A 24972-nucleotide genomic window follows, 5' to 3' on the forward strand; every position below is an offset into this window, starting at 1 on the left:
CAAGAGTCTCACGGCCTTTACTGCCCAGGCTGGCTTTGAACCATGATCCTCAGATCTCAGCCTCCTGAGTAGCCAAGATAACAGTCATGAGCCACCATGCACAGCTGTGAGACTCTTGTCTCCAATTAACCAATAGGAAACTGGAAGTAATGCTAGAAAAAAAATAAAGTAAAGCATGAATCAGATACTGGTGGCTCGTGACTGTAATTCTACCTACTAAGGAAACTGAGACCTGGAGGACTGTGGTTTGAAGAAAGCCTAGGCAGAAAGTTCTCTCCAATTCTATCTCCAATTAAATAGCAAAAGTTTGGACTAAAAGTGTGGGTCAAGGGCTGAGAAGGTGGCTCAGTGGTAAAGCACTTGCCTTGCATGCATGAGTCCCTGGGTTTGATTCCTCAGCACCACATAAGCAGGGAAAAAAAGCCGGAAGTGGTGCTATGGCTCAAGTGGTAGCACGCTAGCCTTGAGCTGAAGAGCTGAGGGACAGCGCCCAGGCCCAGAGTTCAGGCCCCACGACCGGATCCCCCCCCCCCAAAAAAAAGAAGTGTGGCTCAAGTATGAGAGCACCAGTGGTTAGAAAGAATACCAAGCTAGATATGAGGCCTTGAGTTCAAGCTCTGGGAGGGAGGGAGAAGGCAGAGGGGCGAAAGACAGGAGGGGGGAGGGAGAGAAAGAGGGATAGGGAAGGAACGGAGGGAGGGAGGGAGGGAGGGAGGGAGGGAGGGAGGGAGGGAGGGAGGGAAGCAGAGGGGCCTTTCCAGTACCTTCATAAGCTTCCCTTGGTTACCAGCTTTCGCTTCAATGCCTTTAGGCATTTACCCTACACAATGGATTAAAAAGGTTCTATAGCACCACTCAGTCCACTACTAGGCACAAAATGTACATAAGGAGGAAAAATATACAAAGTGTTTTATTTCTAGAGTCAGTTACCATTTTGTGCTGTAAGTTAACATCTCCTGCATTTCCACCTTGGGATGCTACATGTAGGGAGCCCTGGAATTTTCCTCAGGACAAAAAAGTGGGGAGAGGGGGTTGAAAACCAAGAGTGTTTCTGGAAGCGCTGCTGGCAGCCCTGACTGTTTGGGTTTCCAGATGAGGGTGCTGGGATCCTCACACATTCAGTAGAGGATCTGGGCTGCAGTGAAGAGTGATCAAGAGTTAAGCCCAAATGGGTTTGCACCCAGGATCCCAGATCCCTTGGCTTTTGATAAATTACATCATCTCTGAAAGCCTCCATATCTTCCCTGTTAGATTATTTGGACTTTGCCAGAAAACCATGCAGACATCCAGGTACAGAGAACAAAGAAAGGTTTATTTCCCAGAAAGGGCCAGCAAGACCTCTTCTCACAAGGGAGGAGTGAGGAGCGCCAGCTATTGTCTGGGGTGACCTATATAACCAAGGAGGTTTAGGAGGGACTAGAAGGGGCTAGGAGATGAAGACCCTGGTGTGGATGTGTGGGCCAGGGCCTTCATCATGGCAGACTAGGATTTATGGCTGCTGTCCAAGTAGTAGATAAGGGGTCCTGCAGCTGCCCAGACCTGAAGGTCACTCTAAGGGGCTCTTGATGCCTTGTATGGTGGTAGCTGCCCCAGAGACCAGCCATCCCAAGGTAAAGGGGGTTGGAGGCTGATTATTTACTGCCTTTACTACATGGGCCTAGGAAGGGAGCAGGAAAGGGAAAGGAAAGGGAGTGTACTAAGCTATGGGAAGGGAGCTCATTTCGCTAACATTCCCCTGTGACACCATGACACACAGCAAGGTGGCCCTGAGGATGAAGTGACCATAACACAGTCAGCACTCCAGTCTTCTTTGTGTCCCCAGGCCCCGCAGTGAAATGTTTCTGATCATGAACACAACCAGCCCCTCCTCCTTGGGGACGGAGCCCACGCCCTGGAACCACACAGAAGGAAACGTGCCTGGAAGCTTCAACAGCAAGATCCTCATCCCCAACGTGGCGATCATTCTCTCCGCCCTGGTGGGGTTGGCAGGAAACAGTGTGGTGCTCTGGCTGCTGGGCTTCCACATGCGCAGGAACGCCTTCTCCGTCTACATCCTCAACCTCGCCGCAGCCGACTTGCTCTTCCTCTGCTGCCACATGATCGATTCCACGCTGGTCCTCGTCAAATTCTCCTATCCCGACATCGTCTTCCTGCCCTGCTTCACGACCATCATGATGTTCCCCTACATCGCAGGTCTGAGCATGCTCAGCGCCATCAGCACCGAGCGCTGCCTGTCCGTCCTGTGCCCCATCTGGTACCGCTGCCGACGCCCCAAGCACACCTCCACCGTCATGTGCGCCCTGCTCTGGGTCACATCTCTGCTCTTCAGCATCCTGAACAGGTACTACTGCGGCTTCTTGGATAAGAAGTATGACAACGAACAGTGTCTGGTGTCTAACTTTTGCACGGCTGCGTGCCTGCTGTTCTTATTTGTGGTTCTCTCTGGGTCCAGTGGGGCCCTGCTGGCCAAAGTCCTGTGCGGTGCTGGGAAGATGAAGTTGACCAGGCTGTACGTGACCATCCTGCTCACCGTGCTGGTCTTCCTCATCTGTGGCCTGCCCTTCGGCATCCACTGGTTCCTGTTAATATGGATTCAGATTGACTTCAGCGCCATCTCCTATGGCCTCTATCTGAGCTCTGTGGTCCTCTCCTCCGTGAACAGCTGTGCCAACCCCATCATTTACTTCTTCGTGGGCTCCTTCAGGCAGCAGCTGAAGAAGCAGACGCTCAAGCTGCTTCTCCAGAGGGCCCTGCAGGACACGCCCGAGGGTGAAGGAGGTGGAAGCAGCCTTCCTCAGGGCACCTTGGAGATGTCCATAAGCAAAGAGGAGCAGTGAGGGAAGGCCTCTCCGCCTGCCCGTCCCTGGTGACTTTGGCAGTGAACCACTGGGACACTGGTTGGCTCTTCTCTCAGCCTCAAAAGAGAAGGAAAATCAAAAGGACTGTTTGAACCTGGCCTTCCTAGTTTTCCTCAGGAAAAGTATTAGTCTTTAAGTAGACTATCTCCAGCCCTTCTCAACGTGACTGATAAACTTCTTCCCAGTCTGCCTTATTAAATGCTAGTTCTTTGCCATTTTCTTGCAATGTCAAGAATCTGTGAAAACAAAAAACAAAAAATCCACAGCTCTTGTTTGTGATTGTTTCCTACTGGGTAGTACAGAAAGAGAAGATGGTTCACATGGAACCAGATGGTTTGGATGAAATATCTTCATGAGACTATATAACTCAAGGTTAGAGGCATAGCTCAGTTGGTAGAGCACTAGCCAGTGAGCAAAAGCATCAGGTACAGAGTTCTAGTCCTGGTCCAAGGAAGAAGGAAGGAAGGAAGGAAGGAAGGAAGGAAGGAAGGAAGGAGGAAGGAAGGGAGGAAGGGAGGGAGGGAGGGAGGGAGGGAGAGAGAGAGGGAGGGAGGGAGGGAGGGAGGGAGAGAAAGGGAAAGGAAAAGGAAAGGGAAAGGAAAGGAAAGAAAGGAAGGAAAGGAAAGGAAAGGAAAGGAAAGGAAAAAAAAAGATGATATGACTAGAGTGCAGAGAGCAATCAAGATTGAGCAATGAGATCAGTTGTCTACCTTGGCCTTGAAGTGACCCGAATTGGCATAAGTTTTGCAAAATTAGTTGGAATCTAACCCAAAATAGCACCAGAGAAAGCTAGCCAGCTCAGCCTAGGACAAGCCAAAAGGCAATCTCTTGCTCTCCTCCCCAGGGTTATGTCCAAACCTACTGGATCAGAAACCATGGATAAACTCAACAGAGAAATAAAGGGGAAAAAGAAAAGCAGTGGACAACCCACTTCTCTAGTGCAATCCTTTTGCTTCCAAAATAATCCAGTGTCAATGACTCACACCTGCCATCAGGAGGATCACAATTCAAGGCCAGACTCGGCAATAAAAGTTCACAACAATAGAAAAAGCTTGTCACGGTGGCATGTGCCTGTCGTCCTAGCTATAGGTGGGAAGTAAATAAGAGGATCACATTCTAGGCTAGCCTAGGCAAAAATGTAAGACCCTACCTCAAAATTAAGTTGAGCAAAAAGGGTGGAGGTCTACCTCCAGCATACAGTGCTTGCCTAGCAAATGTGATGCCCTGAGTTCAACTCCAGTACTGGAAGGGGAACAAGCTCCAGTTGAGAGCAGGGAGATAGTTTATCTTCCAATTAAATTACATTTTATTACTTACCCACATAATAATCCTCTGATGGCTTATGAGTGATTGGATGTTAAAACAAGAGTTTAATCTGAATGTCAATGCAGAAGGCTAGAGAAGTAGCTACCAGGCAGAGTACTTACTCTGCACTGCAAAACAAAAAGTAAAACTGGAACAAACAAAAAGCTAGTATAGATACTGCACCCACACAGGTGGAGATAACATGGAGAGTTCAAATAATAAAGTTTGTGACAACTTGCTATCAGCTCAAAAGTCATACGTTTTAGCAGGAATCTAAACTGATAAAAAGCATTGTGATTTATAAGATGATTTCTTTGTTGCTTTGTATGTCCCTCCCCCACAGTATAACCCCTGCTTTCACTGTATTTGATGTCGGTATAATTTGTGGAGGAGAAGGGGGAAAACAAATCATTTAAATAGGGATACAGGTGGACCCATTGCAACAATGAGATGTACAAGTTGTTATGTCAAAAATGAACTTTACAACTTTGGTGGGGGGAGAGCGGGGAGGATTGGGTGAGGGGGGCGGGGGGATGATGGGAAGGGATGGGAAGGGGAAACAAAGGAGGAGGCTTTGATAAGAAATGTACTCACTATCTTGCCCATGTAATTGTAACCCCTCTGTATAGTATTTTTACAATAAAAAATAAATAAATAAAAAGTAAAAATAAAGCATTGTGAGAAAAATTGGCAATTCCACAGCATGCCAAGCATAGAGCTACAATGTGACTCAGAAATTAATGAAGCATATACCTAAGAAAAACAAAAATATAAGCCAGGCATGGCAGCATATGCTTATAATCCCAGATACTCTGAGGGAGGAAGAAGGATCATGAGTTTGAGAATAGCCTGGGCAAAAGTTAGTGAGACATTGTCTCAGAAACAAAAGCATTGGGGGTATAGTTCAACTGATAGAATGCTTGCCTAGCAAGGAGAAGGTCCTGGATTCAACCCAAAGCAATGCAAAAAGAAAAAGTATATATGTATGTACAGATATATACATACTTATATGTGTGTAGATACCCATATTTACAACCACATTTACAATAGCCAAAAAGTAGAAGCAGTATAAATGTACACTAGTTAATGAATGCTAAACAAAATGTGTACATCCATATAATGTACTTTCATTTGGCAATAAAAATACAGAAGTACTAATACAGGCTGTGACCTAGATAAACCCTGAAAACATTTCACTCAGGGAGAGAAATTAGATATGATTTTTATAAGTGCATTATTTTACTTCCATCTATGGTAAAATGGTCAGAATAGACCAATCAAGTCTCTGGGCCGAGGTAGAGTAAGTGAGAAATAGGAGTGGGGGGCAGATTACTAAAGATAGTGGGTTTTTCTTGGGTGTGAGGTTTTCTAAAATTAGATTGTGGTCATTTGCACCACACTGAATACACTAAAAACTACTGCAATGTACACTCATGACCACTGGAGGGCATCCACTGCAAAAGAAGTGTGAAACAACCAAACTGAATAGGATCCGGTAGATACATAGTGTCAGCCTGTGTCCTTGGCAGCCTTATTGTGGGTACAGTGAGATCGCAGATCAAACAGCCATGGTGGCAAAAAATGAAAGTTATGTGTAAGTCATACATGCCACACACACACACACACACACACACACACACACATTTGGAAGCCATTAATTTGTATTGGATCGTTTAAATGTGTGATGTATTCCCATATGAAACTGTAACACATGCAAAAATGGAATTTCCTTGTCTCTCCCAACAGTCACAGCCTATAATTTAGTTAATTATTCATTACAAATCAATATATCTTTGTTGAAAAAAAGAGAGAACCTAATTTTGAATTCATCACAAGATGATTCATTACAGAGACTTTAACGTGACTGGTTCAGAAATTTTGGCATAACATCTCGAAGCAGCGTATGTGTTTGGTTGACTATATTTTATGAACTGGTCATGATTCTCTTTAGTGGTGTAAGCAATACACAGTTACTTGGTTAGTTCAGATAGATTGTTACACTCTGACAACCAGCATTGACATGTGTGGCTTACCAATGAAAATCCACCTGCCTTCCAAGTTCAGCTGCAACAGTGCAGGCAGCTTCCTTCCCGCGGCCTCTCCATCTCAACACAGGCATAGAGTTCACTATTGCTAGAGCACCTGATGCTGGAAATTAAGTGCTGTGACCCTGAGGTAACTCTAGCCATTTCCATTTACCACATGGGCCATGACCCACAACAGGGTTAGTCATATGATCCCACAAGAAGAAAAAGCCACTGAAGGCTAATTCTGTTGTGTATCCAGAATGAAAGGCTAACTGCATAATAGGGAGACTAGGAATGAACATGAGTTAGTACATAAAATGTGAAAGACATGAAATTGGGAAACATTTTAATATATGCACAGGGCATTATGTGTATATATCTAAACACGTATATGCTCATGTACATATAAACAGAACTACTGCTATTGGATTTGGTTTTTTTTTCCTCTGAATCACTGAAAATACAAGCTATTTGGAATGACCTTCTTTATTTTTATTTTACAAGTTTGCATGCTCACTGTAGAATTCATATCAAAGAAAACTTAAGGTGCTTGCAATGTAACTTCTGAAAAATAACCCATATGATCTTAAGCAAAGTTTAAATGTACTATCCATATTTATTTATTTTGTGCTTGTTCTTTCTTTAAGAATATATATCTCATTCCAACAGATATTTATTGCAATTTAAGGGGGGAATTTGTCTCAGAATTCAGTTGTTTTGACTCTATAATAAAACTATTAGAAGAGATTGTCTCTAATATGACCTCCAGCATTTGTCATCTGTAACTATACAACTCTGAAGCCTGTGCATGTTTCTCTTTCTCCCTCTTTCTCCCTCACTCCTTCCTCCTTCCCTTCCTCCTAGCCTCCATTTTCCTTTCTCCCATGCTACACCTGGAACCATTGGTACCCTGGCATATAAAGACTGAAACCAGCCTCCCTCAGTCTATTTTCAGGACCCAGAACAGCTCCCAACCTTAAGCCTGATGTTTGTCAAGATGATGATGTCCAGAGGCTTTAAAGCTTTCTCTGTGATGGGCATATATCACTGGAATCTACCAAAACCCTGAGAACCTACCAAAATCATGACAACTATTTTTTGCCAAATTAGAGAACTGTTAACGGGAATAGTTAAGTCTTAAAATCTCTAGTTAGAAACCAACACAGGAGGTTGCCTCCCACCAGTATCACAAAACTCCATTGTAAGACTTGTTTTGCTCAACACTACAGAGCCTGTTACTTAGGATGGTTTCTGGAACATAGTAGGCACTCAGTGAATATTTTTCATTGGAATACTGAGTCTAACCTTGCACACTTCCTTTATATCACTCTAAAGAAGGACTTAGACACCATCTGCTTCTATACATCTACAAAACAGAGTGGATTATACTGAACTACTTCTGTTTATTACTTCACTGAAAGACAGGTGTGTCTGGAGGAGGTGTTGAATTCAATGCATTCTTCCTCCCAACTAACTGCTAAGTCAACAACTAAGAGGCAGAAATATGGACGAGCCAATGAGCAAACATGGGCTCTGAGACAGGAAACACAAGCTTCAGAGACACTTGCCTTCCCATTTATAAAATGTTGGGGTTTTTTTTGGTCGGTTGTGGGGCTTGAACTCTGGGCTTGGGCATTGTCCCTGCGCTCTTCAGCTCAAGGCGAGCGCTCTACCACTTGAGCCACAGCGCCACTTTCAGTTTTCTAGTGGTTTATTGGAGATAAGAGTCTCACGGACTTTCCTGCCCCGGCTGGCTTTGAACTGAGATCCTCAGATCTCAGCCTTCTGAGTAGCTAGGATTACAGGTGTGAGCCACCAGCGCCCGGCTACAATGTATTTTAATTTACAGGACACTTGGACCCATTTTTTAAAAATCCTACCTTGCAGGTTAGACAAAACACAGGATTTGCTTAATTACATTACTGGTTAGCAGCAGAGCATTTCTGCAATTTTACAGAGACCACCAGGTGGCACACATTGCTTGAATTGTCCCATCTCATCCCTGCTGCTGGAGACCTACAGAACTTGAATAATCAGGCACATTGAGTTTTTGTTGAGGGCCCTTTTTACAACAAGATGGATATTATGAGGCAAAGCAAATAAAGTAAATAACATCTAGTTAGAAAGGTGATTATAAATTCCTCCTTTACCATCTATGTAGTAGACAGACAGTAGATAGTCTGCAAAAATGTTGTGAATCTCATCTCAATGGGTGGGAGGGAAGGAGGGAAGCAGAATGAATGAATGGATCTTCTGATGGCCTGGTCTCCAAGCAGCCTCTGCTGTTCCTCTGTCTTCCTAGCAACTGAAGCCATGCTGCATTGTTTGAAGTATTTTTTCTTCAAAATCAAAGATAAAGAATAAACTCCAAAAACAAAAAGCCTTTTCCTCCCAGGGTTTAGATAAATCATAATCCAAGGACAAAAGATTTAAGGATGAGCAATCCTTCAAAACAGATTAGGAGAACAAGTATCGTCAAGAGCACAGCTCATCTGTGAAGGGCAGACTTAGAGAAGCTTCGAGCCAGGACAAAAAAAGTTCCTTGGAAAAAATTATATTAAGTGAAGTAAGCCAGGCCCAAAGAAACATAGGTCCCATGGTTTCCCTTATTTGCAATGTCTAGTATATGTCTGAGTCAAGCAGAAAAGGTCAGATAAGGTGATGTTAGGGAAATGAACCCTAAGATATGTATTCAAATGTTTTTTTCTTTCATGCTATTGTTTCTAACACATTTATAAGATTATTTCTTTGTTGCTATGTATGTCCCTCCCCCACAGTATAACCCCTGCTTTCACTGTATTTGATGTCAGTATAATTTGTGGAGGGGAAGGGGAAAAACAAATCGTTTAAATAGGGATACAGGGAGGATTGGGGGGGGGGGTAGGGGGAGGATGGGAAGGGATGGGAAGGGGAAACAAAGGAGGAGGCTACAATGCTTGATAAGAAATGTACTCATTATCTTGCCCATGTAATTGTAACCTCTCTGTACAGTATTTTCACAAAAAGAAAAAAAAGTTCCTTGGTGCCATCATATGCAAGGACTTCACTTCCCACATGAAAAAGGAAGGAATAGAATCACAATCCCAATGTCTTCAAACACCAGAAAACCTAGCAAGCTGGGGGCAGGTAAGTCACATGTTAGCTATGTTACAGGAAATGATGATCTTCCCCTTTAAGAAAAGTGAGGAGCAAACATGCTGCTAAGTGACAAATGCCACATGGCCTCAATAATGAAGATAAGAAGAACTGTGATAAACTGAGCATGACCTTCCTCAAGAAACCAACTGCTGCTCAGCTCCATTGGTCACTGTTGTATTGAGCTATAAGCTTGAGGTTACAAGATCTTCTGCTGAAAACACTAGCAAGAAAGAGAAGCCACTTGTGTCCCTGTCTTGGGGTACATTTTGCTTAACCTTTGCTTGACCTTCTCTGCTTGTCCTAGACATGGACTAGTCATTGCAAACAAGGGAAATTTTGTATGTTCTTCCCCCATGATATAACCCCTGTTTTCATCAGATTTGATGCCGATGTTCTGCATCTTGTATATACATTTTTGTAATCTGGGGAGGGGAAGGGATATTGTGGAACGTTTAAATGGGGATGCAGGCTGACCCACCGTGACAACGAGATGTACAGGACACTATGTTGAAACCAACTTTACAATGTGGGGGCGGGGGGAGTTGGGGAGGTGGGGAGGGAAGTGATGGTAGGGGGAAAACGAAGGAGGAGGTAACAATGCTCGCTACGAAATGTACCCTACTCATGTAATTGTAACCCCTCTTTACAACATTTTTAACTATATATACATATATATAAACATCTTCTGTTGTTTCTTTAAAATATATAGAGAGAGATTTTTACTTGAAATACCCAGGTCTTTTTAACAATGGCAATTAATTGAGTTAAGAATAAAACCCTTCTAGCTGGGAAGGTGGCTCAGTGGTAGAGCGCTTGCCTTGCATGCATGAGGCCCTGGGTTCAATTCCTCAGCCCCACATAAGCAGAAAAAGCTGGAAGTGGCTCGAGTGGTAGAGCGCTAGCCTTGAGCTGAAGAGCTGAGGGACAGTGCCCAGGCCCAGAGTTCAGGCCCCACAACCAACAACAACAAAAAAAGACTAGAACCCTTCTAGAATCTGTTTCAGCCTCTGGTCTCTGGTTTGTGCCCTGTGGCCTGTGGTACTGTGGATTGGGTGTTCTGGATGGGGCTGTGGAGATCTTTCTAACCTTGCAAACTTTTGGAGCTTCCCAGGTCCCACCTGCTCAAGCTGGGTTCAACTATCCATGAACTCTATGTTGAAAACAAACTTTACAATTTGGTGTGGGGGGGAGGTAAGAGTTGGAGAGGTGGGGAGGGAAGGGATGGTAGGGGTAAAACAAAAGAGGAGGTAACAATGCTCGATAGGAAATGTACTCATTACCTTACTCATGTAACTGTAACACCTCTGCACAGTATTTTTACAATAAAAATATATGCAAAAAAAACAAATATCCATGAGCTTCTGCAGGGCCTCCTAGTAAATTCTCCCCCTGCATAGATGAGCCACTGGTTATTTCTGTACCTCAATACATAGAATGTATTGAGAGCGAAACATTGTCCTAGACATCTAGAATATATCAATGATACAAACACAGATGCTTGTCCATGTGGACCTTGTATTCTAGCAGGAAAAGACAGACATTTGAACAGTGAATTATCCAAATTATAATTCATAAATTAATGTGCTACATAGAATATTATAACAAAACCACAGAATATCTTATATGAAGTAGTGTGGGGTCAGGAGGCTGGTTAGCCAGTAACTTCCTGTGAGACCTCAGACAAAGCATTTCTCTTCTTTGTACTTCAGTTTCCTCCTCCAAAAGCAAAAGATCTTGACTAGGATTATGATTCCCCAACCCATGCCAGTCAACAGATGCATCTAGGAACATTTTCATCACTGAACTTCATCTTGATCACACTGAATTGGATTTGCCAGGCACCAGAACCTCAGAAGCTTTTTTTTTCTTTTTTTTTCTTTTTTGCCAGTCCTGGGGATTGAACTCATGGCCTGGGCACTGTCCCTGAGCTTCTTCTGCTCAAGGCCAGCACTCTACCACTTGAGCCACAGTACCCCTTCCAGCCTTTTCTGAGTAGTTTATTAGAGGTAAGAGTCTCATGTATTTTGCTGACTGGGCTGGCTTTGAATCATGATCCTCAGAACTAGCTACTTAGGAGTGAGCACCCAACTTCCCCTCCCTCCCTCCCCCCATCATCATCATTGTAGGGCCTGAACTCTGGGCCTGAGCGCTGTCCCTCAGCTCTTCAGCCCAAAGCTAGTGCTCTACCACTTGAGCCACAGCACCACTTCTGGCTTTTTCTACTCCTGTGGTGCTGAGGAATTGAACCCAGGGCCTCATGCATACAAGGCAAACACTCTACCACTGAGCCACCTTCCCAGCCCCTCAGCTATTTTTTTTTAATAGATGATTCTGAGACACAGCCAGTTGTGAAGCACTGGGGTAGATGGTCTCTCACAACACTTCCAAAGCAGGAGCACTGGCGTCTTCCATGCTTCTGTTCTTTAGATTTGCAGAGCACATGCGCAGTTCTCATCAGCTACCCCCCCCCCACACACACACACCTCAAAATAAACCTCCAGTAGCTTGCTAGTATATTGGAATAAAATCTAAACTCTTCCCATGGCCTCTGCCATGGAGCTCCTCCCCTTCCTCTTCTCTCACTCAAACTCTAGAAGATAAAGGCCGGCCAGGCAACTGCTTTCCTCCTCAGAGTTTCTGCTCCCTACTGGAGGCTCAGATCCATCACCTCTGAGAGAGATCTCAACTCTCAAGTGAACGCTGTAGCTCTTCATCTTAATTCTCCATCAACCTGCCTGCTTTTCTATCTCTTCATTGCACCTAGCATTGTCTAAAATTATCCTGCTATTTGTCATTGTAACCTGGCTCGATGTCAGTGTGTCCCATTGAAATAGAAGTTCCATGATAATAGGGAATCTGATTGCTCTGCGATGTATACCAGGCTTCTGTCGCAGTCAGAAGCTCAAGATCGGCCCTCAATAAAGTATCTGCCCAATAAATGTGCCTGGAATGGAGCCTTAAACAATGGAGTCCCTAGATTGGGAGGAATACAAAGCTCTGATTCCTACTCCTCCAGAGACAATCATTTCTGATATTACTTCGGAGGATCAGCAGCCAGGCACATTGGAAGTGGAAAAAAAAATCTAAATTTGGCCCTCACCTTGAAATGACAGGCTGGTGTCTTTGACTCCCAGAGGCTTGGTCTGATCTGTAGTCAGCTCCTACAGGGATATGACACCACATATCCTCCAACTGTGTATACCCCAGCAATTGGTCTTGGCAAAGTTCTTCTCTGAGAAACTTTGCTAATGACTTTGGTTGCCTTTTTACCCTTTAGGCTTGCAGCCAGGAAATATGACGCTGGAGGTGAGCTCTTAGAAACACCAAACTGCTTGACTCTTAAATCAATTGCTCTACACAAAAGCTCTGCTATTTATTTTCCCATTTCCTTCGCCATAGCATCAGCCTTAAGTCCCAAATCCTTGCAGTATAGTAACACTTGGACACTGTGGCTCTATCCCTGCCAGGATTGCCTTCCCTCATTTAGGGGTGGTGATAATACTTAGCTTTCATTGAAAGATCCTTGCCCCTAAATGAGGTTCACCAATCTCACTTACTCATTAGTTCTCACAATGACACTGAGATTTCTGGCAACATAAACCTTACGGACCTACATCAGAAAAGTATCCACAAGATTTGCTCTCATATCTAAGTGCTACCACTTCCTCAAATTCTTTATAGTAGTAGGGAAGGGAAGAGAAGAGATAAAGTAGGGAGAAGGGAAGGTATGAGCTAGCAAAAATAAGTGACCTACTTTGGCACTTCAGATATATTGGTCTGCTTTTCCCCCTCTGAAATATTCTAGAATTCAACCAAAGTTTATTGAGCACCAACTATACACCAGGTATTGTCCTAGATACTTAAAATATATCAATGACACAGATAATGACTCATGGCTAGGTGGACCTTGTATTATAGTGAGAATAATCAGACTTTTTCTTTTTTGGTGATATGGAGTTTGAAATCAGGGTTTGTATTTGCTAGGTGGGTGCTCTAGCATTGAACCATGTCAGAAATTTAAACAATAGGGGCTGGGAAGGTGGCTCAGTGGTAGAGCACTTGCCTTGCATGCCTGAGCCCCTGGATTCGATTCCTCAGCACCACATAAGCAAAAAGAAAAAAGCCAGAAGTGGCGCTGTGGCTCAAATGGTAGAGCGCTAGCTTTGAGCTGAAGAGCTGAGGGTTAGCGCCCAGGCCCAGAGTTCAGGCCCCATGACCGAACCAAAAAAAAAAAAGAAAAAAAGAAATTTAAACAAAGAATATGCCAGGTGCTGGGGGCGCAGGAGGTTGAGATCTAAGGATCTCCGTTCAAAGCCAGCCCAGGAAGGAAAGTCTGTGAGACCTTTATCTCCAATTAACCACCAGAAAACCAGAAATGGCACTGTGGCTCCAAGTGGTAGAGTGCTAGCCTTGAGCAAAAAAACTCGAGACAGCACCTAGGCCCTGAGTTCAAGCCCCATGACCAACCCCCCCCAAATACAATGAATATATTAAGCAGGTGAATTATCTAATGCATAGTTAATAAATAAATGTAGACTGTATCTTAGATCTAATATTATGTAAGAAAAACACAATATATGGAACATATAATAACATTCATAAATCAATTATACAATATGTTAAAAAAGAAAACTATGGGGCTAGGAAGGTGGCTCAGTGGTAGAGTGCTTGCCTTGCATTCATGAGGCCCTGGGTTCGATTCCTCAGCACCACATAAACAGAAAAAGGCAGAAGTGGTGCTGTGGCTCAAGTGGTAGAGCACTAACTTTGGGCTGAAGAGCTGAGGGACAGCGCCCAGGCCCAGAGTTCAGGCCCCGCAACCGACCAAAAAATGAGAGGGGGGGAGAAGGAAGGAAGAAAGGAAGGAAGGATGAAAGAAAGAAAGAAAGAAAGAAAGAAAGAAAGAAAGAAAGAAAGAAAGAAAGAAAGAAAGAAAAGAAAGAAAGAAAGAAAGAATGCAAGCTATGTCTTTGTAAAAGAAAAAATAATAGTAGATTGGGATAGATGAAGAGAGCAACAAGGGCCAGGGTCCAGTTTTTACTGATATTTTAGACGTTGTTCTTGCTTGCTTGCTTTGGGGCAGTACTGGGGTTTGAACTCAGCCTCACATTTGCTAGGCAGGTGCTTTACTGCTTGAGCCACATCTGTAGCCCCAGGTTCCAGTACTAAGTACAGTAGCCAGGAAATGTATGGCTGTTGAACCAAAAAAAAAAAAAAAAAGAGATAAAGCCATAAGTTCTACATGATTGTCTCTCTTTCTTTTTGTCATCCAAAATAATCAGAATCAAATTTAAGATTCATCACAGTGCCTCAAAAACCTCTGTGTTCTGTAAATCTATGGCCTTTTGTTCTTTAGAGAGGATGAAAATATAATGGCTAAGGGAATGGGTTTCAATATCAAACAGAACTGAAACATTGGACCTATCACTACTAGCTGCATAACTTGATGCCTCGTGGTTCATTTATCTTAGCATCAGCCCCTATGCTTCAAAATGAAGTCAGAGATCATGCCAAGCTCACGGAGCTCTTTTCAGGATTAAGTGAAATAATGCACAAAAATATCTTTGCACGCAGAGAGAACTCTATAAAAAATCAATTGTAATTACCGGGCCTTGTTCTTGTCTCTCAAAGTGTATTTACCTTTTCCTTGGTCCTTAGTTCTTATTCCTTATTGATATTTTAACACTTTTTATGGCTTCTGCTTCTGTGGTAAGCTACCTCAAATCCTTTGTGGATTGGAGTAAGTTATAAATAAGTCAGTGCATAAATAAAAACTTAGAAGAGCATTTTCATGGAAGCCAGACATTTCATTACCAATAGAGTGTATTGTAAGTGAAGCCAAAAGCAAGAAACATTGACTCTAAACCCTAACAGTCCTTCAAAAACCACCAGAAAGACATTCTCTCTTTCTCAAACCATTTTTCCCCTCTCCCTCCTCCTCTTTCCCAAACCCCTCTTCCTCCCACCAACAAGAGAGGGTAAATGAGTCACACAAAATGAGTCAGTAAACCTCTTAAATCCTCCCAACTTTACAAGTGTTTTACTGCCATGGACCTCAGAGAACTCTTTCCTTCTTCCCCATCAGAGAAGAGAAAGGAAAGAGATGAGCTCACTTTCCATGTTGATGGGGTGAGGGGAGATATGCTGGTTCAGTGGACAGTTAGACATAGGCTAGACTCTCAGTTGCTACTGAGTGAGTTCTATGGCCACCGGACAGCCCCTGGATCCCCCTGTGTCTCATTCCTGAACAGTAATACTAATTCCTGCCTTTGAAGGGGCTTGTGCAGAAAACAGGAGAGAATGCGCAGAAGCAACATAGATAGCTTATTTCCAAAACCCCACACAAACGTTAGACTTTCCTTCTTCAATTGCCTCACAAGGAACTAGGAGAATCTGAAACTCTTTAGTAAGAGGGTCCTCAGGGCAGAAACAAGGCGAGAAGGCCAGTTGAGGTACATCTCTATTTGTTAGACTCCTGAATGAAAAGCAAAGGAGGAAGATTATTTTTGATCCCCCATTACTTTCCATTTGAAAAGTTCTCCCTTTCCTTAGCACCCTGAGATGGCCATCACCATTCACAATGATCTTAAGACTGGGCTTTGAACCCAGAACACACAGATAGAAAGCCCAAGAGGCAGCCCTGGGCTTCCAAGTTGTCTTTAGGAAGGACAACTATACTCTAGAACAGGACAGGTGAACGCAGCACTAACAGAAACCTGCAAGGTCTCAGCCCAGTAAAGACCTCAATTCTATGACTCTTGAGATAGGTAGAGCAAGGTTATGGGATAGGCTGTGCCACGGGCTGCCTAAACCCTCTTTCTCCTCTCACTTGCACTAGCTGCAGGGCCTGGGTTCTTAAAGGCACTCTAGCTCTGTAAGCTTGTCTCTGGAAGTGACTACCTCTTAAGTTGAAAAAAATGACTCCCTAAGTGACATTCAGTCATTGATTCTTCACATTATAGGCATATTAAAATGTCTACCTCCCAAAACTGACAGGGGCTGGGAAGGTGGCTCAGTGGTAGAGCGCTTGCCTTGCATCATAAGGCCCTGGGTTCAATTCCTCAGCACCACATAAGCAGAAAAAGCCGGAAGTGGCACTGTGGCTCAAGTGGTAGAGCACTAGCCTTGAGCTGAAGAGCTGAGGGACAGCGCCCAGGCCCAGAGTGCAGGACCATAACACACACACACACACACACACACACACACACACACACACACACACACACACACACACACACACACACTGACAGAAAGATAAACTAGAGCAATGCACTAGAAACCTACGAAACAGCCCTTGGCACATACTAGGGAGTTCATGCATGGTACCTCTCTAACCACGCTGATGCCATGTGAGGGACATTGACCTTCCACTCCACAGCAGTGTTGATCAGCTTCCAGAGCAGGTCCCTGAGCACTGTTTGCTCCCTCACACACTCCTGTGCTGCCAAGAAGTTCACAATGCACCTAGAGAAAAATAACAAAGGAATTCCACCATAAGAGAAAGAAAGTAACTGAAGGCGGAGGGAGTGTCCACAGAGAAGGAGGAATCTGAACTAGACCTGGAAAATTAGGCAGGACATGGGAGAGTGATGTTCCAGAATAAAAGCACAACATCAACAAAGGCCTAGAGAGTGGAAAGCAGTAGTTTGGAGAGACTAGAAGACTACAGGGGAGAGAAATGATGTGGAAACTGACAGTGAAAGCCCAGTGAGCCTCAGGGCCAGGGAACACAATATAAAGATCATGAATACTCTACATTAAATAGTGGGAGAAGGCTTGCAATTTTAAATAGGATAAGACCTCTTTGTGGTGATACATTAAGTAAGCCATTCGTTTAACTGAAGGAAGATTCTTCAGGTAGTGAGAATCTTCGTGCAACAGTCCTGAGGCCACAGGGTGGCTGCCATCTTGGTGACATATTAAAAAAAAAAGTCAATATGAGTAGGACTAGGAAGTACTAGAAGAATGGCAGCAAATGAGGTTAGGGTTGAGAGAGAACCGGCTCATGGAGGTCCTAAGGATCCTCGCGGGCACTTTTAGCTGAAATGGAGAGCGATGGTAAGATTCCCAGTGAAGGAACCGTGTTAACTGACGTGGCATTTTACAGGATCACTCTAACTGCTGTGTAGAGAACCAACTGCAGGAGGTCAAGGGTGGGCGCCCGGGGACTAGAGAGGAAATCCTGAGATGGTGGATGGCTACAACCAACCAGGCAGTAGCCCTGCAGTGATCCTCTGTTCTCGGTGTTCCCGTTTGAAAATGGTGCCCAGGATCCTGGCTCTGTGTGCAGCCACAGCCTCAACAATCCCCAGTGGGGATGGGTAGCCTCTCCCGCCCAGCGAGGGTCCAGCCTGGGGAATCTGGGGCGCGTGCGTGGCGCCCCCGAGAAAACCGACAGGTGTGCCCCCTCTCGGGAGCGCCAGACCCAGCGGAGGGTCCTCGGGGAGCGGGAAGACCCAGGATTTCGTGAGGATGCCGGAGAAGCGGCTGCTCTGTGGATGGAGATGTCCGCACCGTGCGGGGAACGCCACCGCACCCCTTCCGCGCACGCCCCCCCACACCAACCCCTAGCCCGCCCCACCCCCCTCAGGCTCCCCTACGTTCTCGCTGGCCTTTGCCCCCGTCCGTCTGCCCGCTCCAGCTTGGGTGTTCAAGGCCCCGCTGGGGTCCCTCTGGCGGTCGCCTTGGAGGCGCAGCCCCGACCCTGGGGCTCCGGGGAGACGAAAATCATGAATGAAATGGATGCGGTGCTCCCCCCGCCCCCGCCCTCCGGGTCCAGGCAACCTCGGCGTGGGGGCGGGGCCTACCGGGACTCCGCGCAGAGTTGCTGGGGGGGGGGGGAACGCCTGAGTGGGGGGGGGGATCAGAGGTTGTAGGGTGGGGTGGATCTGCGGTCCTCCCCTACCCGTCCCCCACCCCCCCCCGGGCCCTGGGCCCTGACGGAGCTTCCCCACCCCCTACCCCACCAACCCGGCGAGCCCTACGCAATTCTCCGCGAGCCGCCCGGAGGCGGGGCGGAGCGGGGCTGGGGGAACCGACTCGACCCGGCGGCTGCGCCGGCGACTCCGCAGCTGAAGCGCATTCGGTGGGGCGGTCCGGGCGAGGGAGCACAGGACAGACAGATCCAGACGGAGGGACTGACGGACGGACGCCCCCGCAGACGCAGACGCACGGAGCTGGGCTCGGCCCCCCATCTCACACACACACACACACACACGGGGACACACGCACACTCGCGCGCGCACAGCCTCCCGCCAGCTGCCTGCCCGCTCCCCGGCACCCGGAGCCCGCTCTGGCCGGTAAGTGCGGCGCCTCCGTGGGCGCCTTTGTGTGCGTAGTCTGCAGGTGGAGGGGGCTGGGGGGGGGTGTCCTCTCCGGGCAGGGAGGGGGGGCTTAAACTGAGACCTCCTCCAGCCCTTAGGACCCAAGAACCAGAGCCCGCCCCCGCCACGCCCCCTCATGGGGCTCCCGACGCCCCCGGACTGGGGGAGAGGGGTCCCCCGTGCCGGGGAGTGGGCTTGGCAGTGGGCAGTGGGGAGGGAGCGGCCTTGCGCGATGTCGGGGAGGGATCTGGATCGCGGCCGGCCCAGGCTGGTGCGCGGCTGTGCGCTGCAGCACCTCTCCAGAATCTGAGACCCCCCCCCCTCCCCCCCAGGGAGAACGGAAATCCGAGCTAGTCAGCCGGCCTCGAAACCGCAGCTCCTAGCCTGCCCAACGCTCGCTTCTCCCCGGAACCTCCAGCTACCCCGCGCCCCACCCACTCCCAAAATAAAAGCCCAGTTGCGTCCCCTCCCCCAGCATAGTGTGTGTGTGTGTGTGTGTGTGTGTGTGTGTGTGTGTGTGTGTGTGTGTGTGTGTGTGTGTGTGTGTGTGTGTCCCCATGATGCCCCAGCCTCCTGCCAAACCAGGGATTGCCCAAATCAGATCCCTTATCCAGCCTCACACAGCTTAAATGGTCAGAAATGAGAGACCTTGGAAACCCACTTAACCCCTCCATTTTACAGATGGGGAAACTGAGGCCTGGCGAGGCAGCCTGACCAAGGTTACCAGAAAGCTAGTGGCAAAAGCTGCGTTAGAATGTGGGGTCTCTAGCTTTTGGGCTCATTTTATTCTCTCTCCCCAACTAGAACCCCAGGGAAGCCCCAGAACCCAAATATATATCCTGAGTATGTGATGATGAATCTTTGTCATTCATTTCAGCCCTGCCCAGACTTGGAGCTTCAGGTGCCATTCCTTTCCTACCATCGGTACTCTGTGTGTGTGTGTGTGTGTGTCCTTATTCTGTGGGTATGTGTGTGTTGCAGATAGACAAACAGAAATTCCACCTCAAAGGAGAGGTCTATTTCACATGCACTTAGGTTTGGTGGATTTCATTTTGGGAGAGCCACTCTGAACCAGAGATCACATTCTACCGTGTTACTCCTGGGCTTTCAAGGATTCACTGAACCTCTGTGGGACCAGGTGATGTAATGTTTAAGGATTCATCCTCTTCCCAGACATGGACCTGACTGCATACTTCACAGCCAGTCTGCCTTCTCCCTTCAGAGCCCAGAAAATCCAATCTTACAGGCTCTCTTTCATCATCCCTTCATGGAGGTCGCCAATCCCCTTGGCCACTTCGTTCTCCTGGGTGTTTGTGAAATGCGGCCTCTTGGTTTGGCTAACAAAGCTGCAGGGAAGATTGAGTTACAGTTCAGCTGGGCTCAAATGGCATTTTAACACAAGCTCCCTCAAGGGCAGCTGGGTGTCCTCAGAGCAATGCTGGGTGCTGGGTGCAGAGAGGATGTCCTGAGAGATGGGTTGAGGGAATACAATCAGAGCTAGAGTACGAGTGAAGGTCTATGGTTGGAGGCTATGGTTGGGAGTTGGCAAAGACACTGTTCAGCCTCTAGGGGCCTGATCCTCTGTCTCAAGAGCTTTCTTCTTGATGGAATAGGCAAAGGGGCCAGGTGGCATAACTCTAGTCCAGGTGCCACATAGATGGAGCTGCCCTCTTGGAGCCACCATCACACACACACACACACACACACACACACACACACACACACACACACACACACACACACACACACACACACACACACTTCATAACGAATAGTACCCCCAGGGCTTAATGCCTGAAAGGGGATTCCATCCTGGAAGTAGAGAGACTGGATTCCAGCATTCGGCTCCTCCTCACTGCTGTGCAATTCAGTAAATATTCACTACCTCGGTGCATCTCAGTTTTCCCATCAGAAAACTAAGACCATAAAATAGGAAATTTTCAGGTTATATTTTAGGCTATCCCATTTATCACAGGGAGGTAAGAGAGAGGAAAGAGAAGAGCACTTATTTATATAAGTCCTATGAATCTGTTTCCTCTCTTTTTACACTGTGAAGAAATAATCCCTCACTTAAGGGGATAATATAGGTACGGTCACTGAACACAGTGACTGAGACTTAGAAAAGCTCAGGAATGGGTAGCTATTAAAGCCATTTGGACCCCAGTTATATGGATATACCCTATACCCTTCTCCCTTCTTCAGATACATTATTTTAGAGACGGTGGCTTCTTCCTTTAGAACAATCCCTCCCTCAATGACCTATTCCTGGATTTAGTCTTCAGACAGTAAAGGGGCAATACTTTTGTTTATCTCTTATTTTTGTACCTTAACAAGGGTATATTATTAATTAATCTTTATACAGGATCAAAACTCTTACATATGGTCACTTATGCTTCCTCTTCATAATCTATTCTTGATATCAGTAGGATTAGCAACCCCATTTTACAGGTAGGGAAGTCCAGACTAAGATTTTTTACTTATGTAGGGAGATAAACTTGAGTGTCAGAGCCAGAGATCTAGGCTTCTGGCTGAAATGATGTGACTCTAGAGTCTGAAAGGGTTTTTTTTTCTATCATATTATCTGTCCTTTCTGCTTCTCTTTTTGTCTGTCTCTAAAAGAGAGGTCATACAGACATGGAAAGAGTTGGGATGAAGGGGAGATTTTCTTCTGGACGATCAAGGTGCATTCTTGGAGACTGTAGGTGGCTCCTGAGCTAGGTCTATCTAGATGACTTCTACCTTAGAAGACAGGTAAAATGTTTCCAAGAAGTGGAAGTGGTATGAGCAGAGGGCAGTCAGGTTTGGAGACTTGGAGGGTGTATATAGAAACTAAGAAGAGGAGGTTCACTCATAGTGGGGCAAACAGAATAAAAAAGGGAGATCTGGAAAGGAAGTCTGGGTAGAAAGGTGGAGGAGGTTGTTAAGGGCACTGATGCCCCTCTAAGGAGTTGGCTTTTGCTTCTTGAATAGGGAAGAGACAGGATCAAACAGCATTAGGAAAGTAACTCTAGCTGGGTTAGTGAGGAAAAGCCTGCTTTTTTAGGAGGTTTGGGGGAGGAGGAACTTAGGTAAGAAACCATGACAGCACTCTAAGTAACAAACAATAAAGGCCTGGGAGGTGGTTGTAAGAATGGGTTAAAAAGGGGAATTCTCTGTGTTACCAAATCCTTCAGCTGATTGGATGTGTGTGCTACTGGGAGGGAGGAAGTGATGGCAAAGCTATGAGATTGAATGGCTGAAGCTGCCATTCACAAAAAGAGCCCAGAAAGAGGGGGAGAGAGAAAGGCTTAGGAAGGGACCATGGATCTGAGGAATCTGACAGGAAACCATGATGGTTCTCATCTCTAATCAACTACAAAAGGCTAGAAGTGTGAATATAGCTCAGAGCTCCAGACTTGAACAAAAAGCCAAGTGAGATAGTGAAACAGTGAAGACCTGAGTTCAAGCCCCAGTAGTGGCAGGCTCTCTCTCTCTCTCTCTCTCTCTCTCTCTCTCTCTCTCTCTCTCTCTCTCTCTCTCTCTCTCTCTCTCTCTCTCTCTCTCTCTCTCTCTCTCTCTCTCTCTCTCTCTCTCTCTCTCTCTCTCTCTCTCTCTCTCTCTCTCTCTCTCACTCTCTCTCTCTCTCTCAAATGGCTTGCTGTCATTCAAGTATGGAAATTTGAGTCAAATCTGCATATTTTGTTGAGTATGGCTTGATATTCTAAACACTGCTACTAAGACTAAATAATGAAAACATACCTGAAGTGAGAGTAAAATAATTAAAATACTCATCCATTTAGTCTTCCTTCATCTGCTTCTGGCACAAAGGCACATCCTTCTGGCTTTTATATTTTTCCTTGTTTAGCTCTTGTACTCTCCATCATTTTTCTCACAGACATCTTAAAGAAACTCATTTCTTGCACAAAGATCCAGATTTTCAGGATAAAGCATTATCACCTCTAATAAATTGACAAATTTCCAAGACTACAGAGAGGGCAGTGGGGAGAACAAAATTATTTAGAGGCACTTACTTGATTGTTTAATGGAATCTACACATAGAAATGGCAAAGCTCCAGAAGGTAGCTAGTCGCATAGAGCAATTAGCTGCATTAATTAAATTGCACAAGGAATGTGTGTGGACATTGAGAATTACATAGTGACCTATACCATAGCTAGAACTCTAGCTCACCAGAAAATATTCATGGAACAATGATCTTGCCCATGTACTTGACACAGTTGTATGTAAGTTCCTGGGTTCGAATCCTTATCTGCAGACATGGTTATGATCTGGTGTAGATGGGGCAGGCAGGTGGTCCTGCTGTGGAACTGGATGTTCGCTGCAGCAGAGGGACCACATACTAGATTGGACTTCATAATGGGCAAGTTGACGTGTGGTTTCAGAATCTCTGACCTCCTGGTCCAAGTTCCATCAGCATGTACAGGACTGACACCTCTAGAAACTGCAAACTGAGAAAAAAAACCATAAAGAAAACAGAGCTTTTTGTTTTTGAACAATAGTATCACTAAAAGGCTTTTCCTTACCACAAACTAGAAAATTATGGAAAAGAAGATTTTCCCCATTCTTCAACACGCTCTCCATCTTTTCCCATCTCGTAAGATATGAAAGTAGCATGTCAACCACCAGGGTCTGCAAAGCTCAGGAAGACTGAGGGAGGATTTTCCCTCGGTGCTTGCGACACTTGCAACAAAAGCTACCCTCAGTCCTGGGAACCCCTTGAAGCAAGCATGACTCCAATTTCCATAGCTGGCTTGAGAAGGGATCTTCTTGAACTGCTTGTATCATTTGCAACTGTAGAATAGTATGAGCATCTTGGTCTTCATTCCTAGGCCAATGTTGGAGATAAAATGCTCATAGCCTTATCTCATAGGGACAGTGGTACCAAAAGATTCTAAGTGTCCCTTCCTTTTGGTGCTAAGGTAATTGATTTGTTATTTAAGAGACATATCAAGTCCCACTGCATCTTCTATGTTGCTGTTTTGTTGTTGTTGGGGTTTTCTTGAGACAAGGTCTCACAAGGAGGCTGGTCTGAAATTTGTAGTCTTTCGGTCGCCATTTCCCAGTGCTGGGATGACAGTCATACACCACCATAAGCCAGCAACATGATTTTTTTTGTATTTTTTTGTGTTTGGGTGTTTTTTGTTTGTTTGTTTGGTTGGTTTTTAAGTTTGGGCTCTAGTCAAGAACCTTGCACATACTAAGCAAGCCACACGTATGGAGGTATATCCCCAGCCCTCAGTAGATCTTTTTGTTGTTGTTGTTAGTCATGGGGCCTGAACTCTGGGCCTGGGCTCAAGGCTCAAGGCTGGCTCTCTATCACTAGAGCTCCAGCACCACTTCCGGCTTTTTCTGCTTATGTGGTGCTAAGGAATTGAACCCAGGGCCTCAATGCAAGGCAAGCACTCTACCACTGAGCCACCTGCCCATCCCCTCAGTATATCTTTTTGAAGAGTTGATATGAATTGCCCTCTTTGCCCTGTCTTATTTCTCTGGAACCCACTCAAGAGAGATTTATGGATGTCAGTGATGGTGGTATGTACACATTTGGATTGTTGCAAAGTGAATAGTGTATATTTAATTACCTGCCCATGAGTAGTGCTCAGCCTAAAAAATAATGATAACTGTAAAAAACAATGCAATCATATTCCACACTAGAGAACAAATGTGAAATTAACAGGACATATTGCATTATTGTTTGTCCAAGTGTCAGTACTTTGCATAGTTGAAACCAGTCCCCATGTAGTTTTATAGCCTGCATTTTTCATGTTTACTATAATTTTTACATTCCTCTGTGGTCATCTTCTTATCCCCAATGTGTTCCTCAGACCTTGATCCTTTATTTATTGTTAAACATGGTCAGTAGTGAACATCTCCGAGCACACAGTGTTTCCATCCCAGAGTTTCAAGGCATCTGATTTGAGCATCCTCACATGGATACAGCAGAACCTGGGAGGGAAAGGGGAAGAAAGTGTCACTCATGAGAAGATGCAGGTGGATTTCATGGGTGCAAACAATGTGGCTTCAAAGGAAAAACAAACAAACAAACAAACAAAAGCTGGAGCTTGGAGAAAGTGGAGGGGGCGGTCTATATCATGAGCAAAGGCCCAGAGCACATTGCAAGTATGTGCTTAGTCCCCAGCTTTCTATCCTAGCCGTGGGATTACTGGATCATATGGTATTTCTATGTTTAACTTTTTGAGAAGCTGTGGGGTGCTTTTTTACAACAAAAATAAAAAATAAAAAGGATTTTTATTTGTCCCGCATGAAAAGGATCTCCAAGTGTAGTCTCAGAAGGGAAGGGTCCAGGAAGAAGCCATTAATTA

General features: G+C 45.5%; 2 protein-coding genes across 3 annotated transcripts in view; both read left to right on the forward strand.

Annotated features, from left to right (window-relative positions):
* The first annotated feature begins 1847 nt into the window (after positions 1–1847).
* On the forward strand, positions 1848–2837 carry LOC138833508 (mas-related G-protein coupled receptor member A-like). The gene has a single exon (XM_070031774.1). It carries the CDS (start codon positions 1848–1850, stop codon positions 2835–2837), a length of 990 nt encoding a protein of 329 aa, XP_069887875.1.
* Positions 2838–18312: 15475 nt separating this feature from the next.
* The window catches only part of Ptpn5 (protein tyrosine phosphatase non-receptor type 5), a 63299-nt gene continuing 56639 nt past the window's right edge, over positions 18313–24972 (forward strand). The window contains exon 1 of one of the 2 annotated variants that reach the window (XM_070032740.1): positions 18313–18627. The gene's annotated coding sequence lies outside the window, so the exon portion shown is untranslated. The remainder of the gene's footprint in view (positions 18628–24972) is intronic. The other variant, XM_070032742.1, reaches the window with a different exon arrangement.

The sequence above is a fragment of the Dipodomys merriami genome, unplaced genomic scaffold (genome assembly GCF_024711535.1).
Source record: "Dipodomys merriami isolate MVZ:Mamm:240054 unplaced genomic scaffold, mDipMer1.0.p SCAF_21, whole genome shotgun sequence".
Classification (NCBI taxonomy): domain Eukaryota; kingdom Metazoa; phylum Chordata; class Mammalia; order Rodentia; family Heteromyidae; genus Dipodomys; species Dipodomys merriami.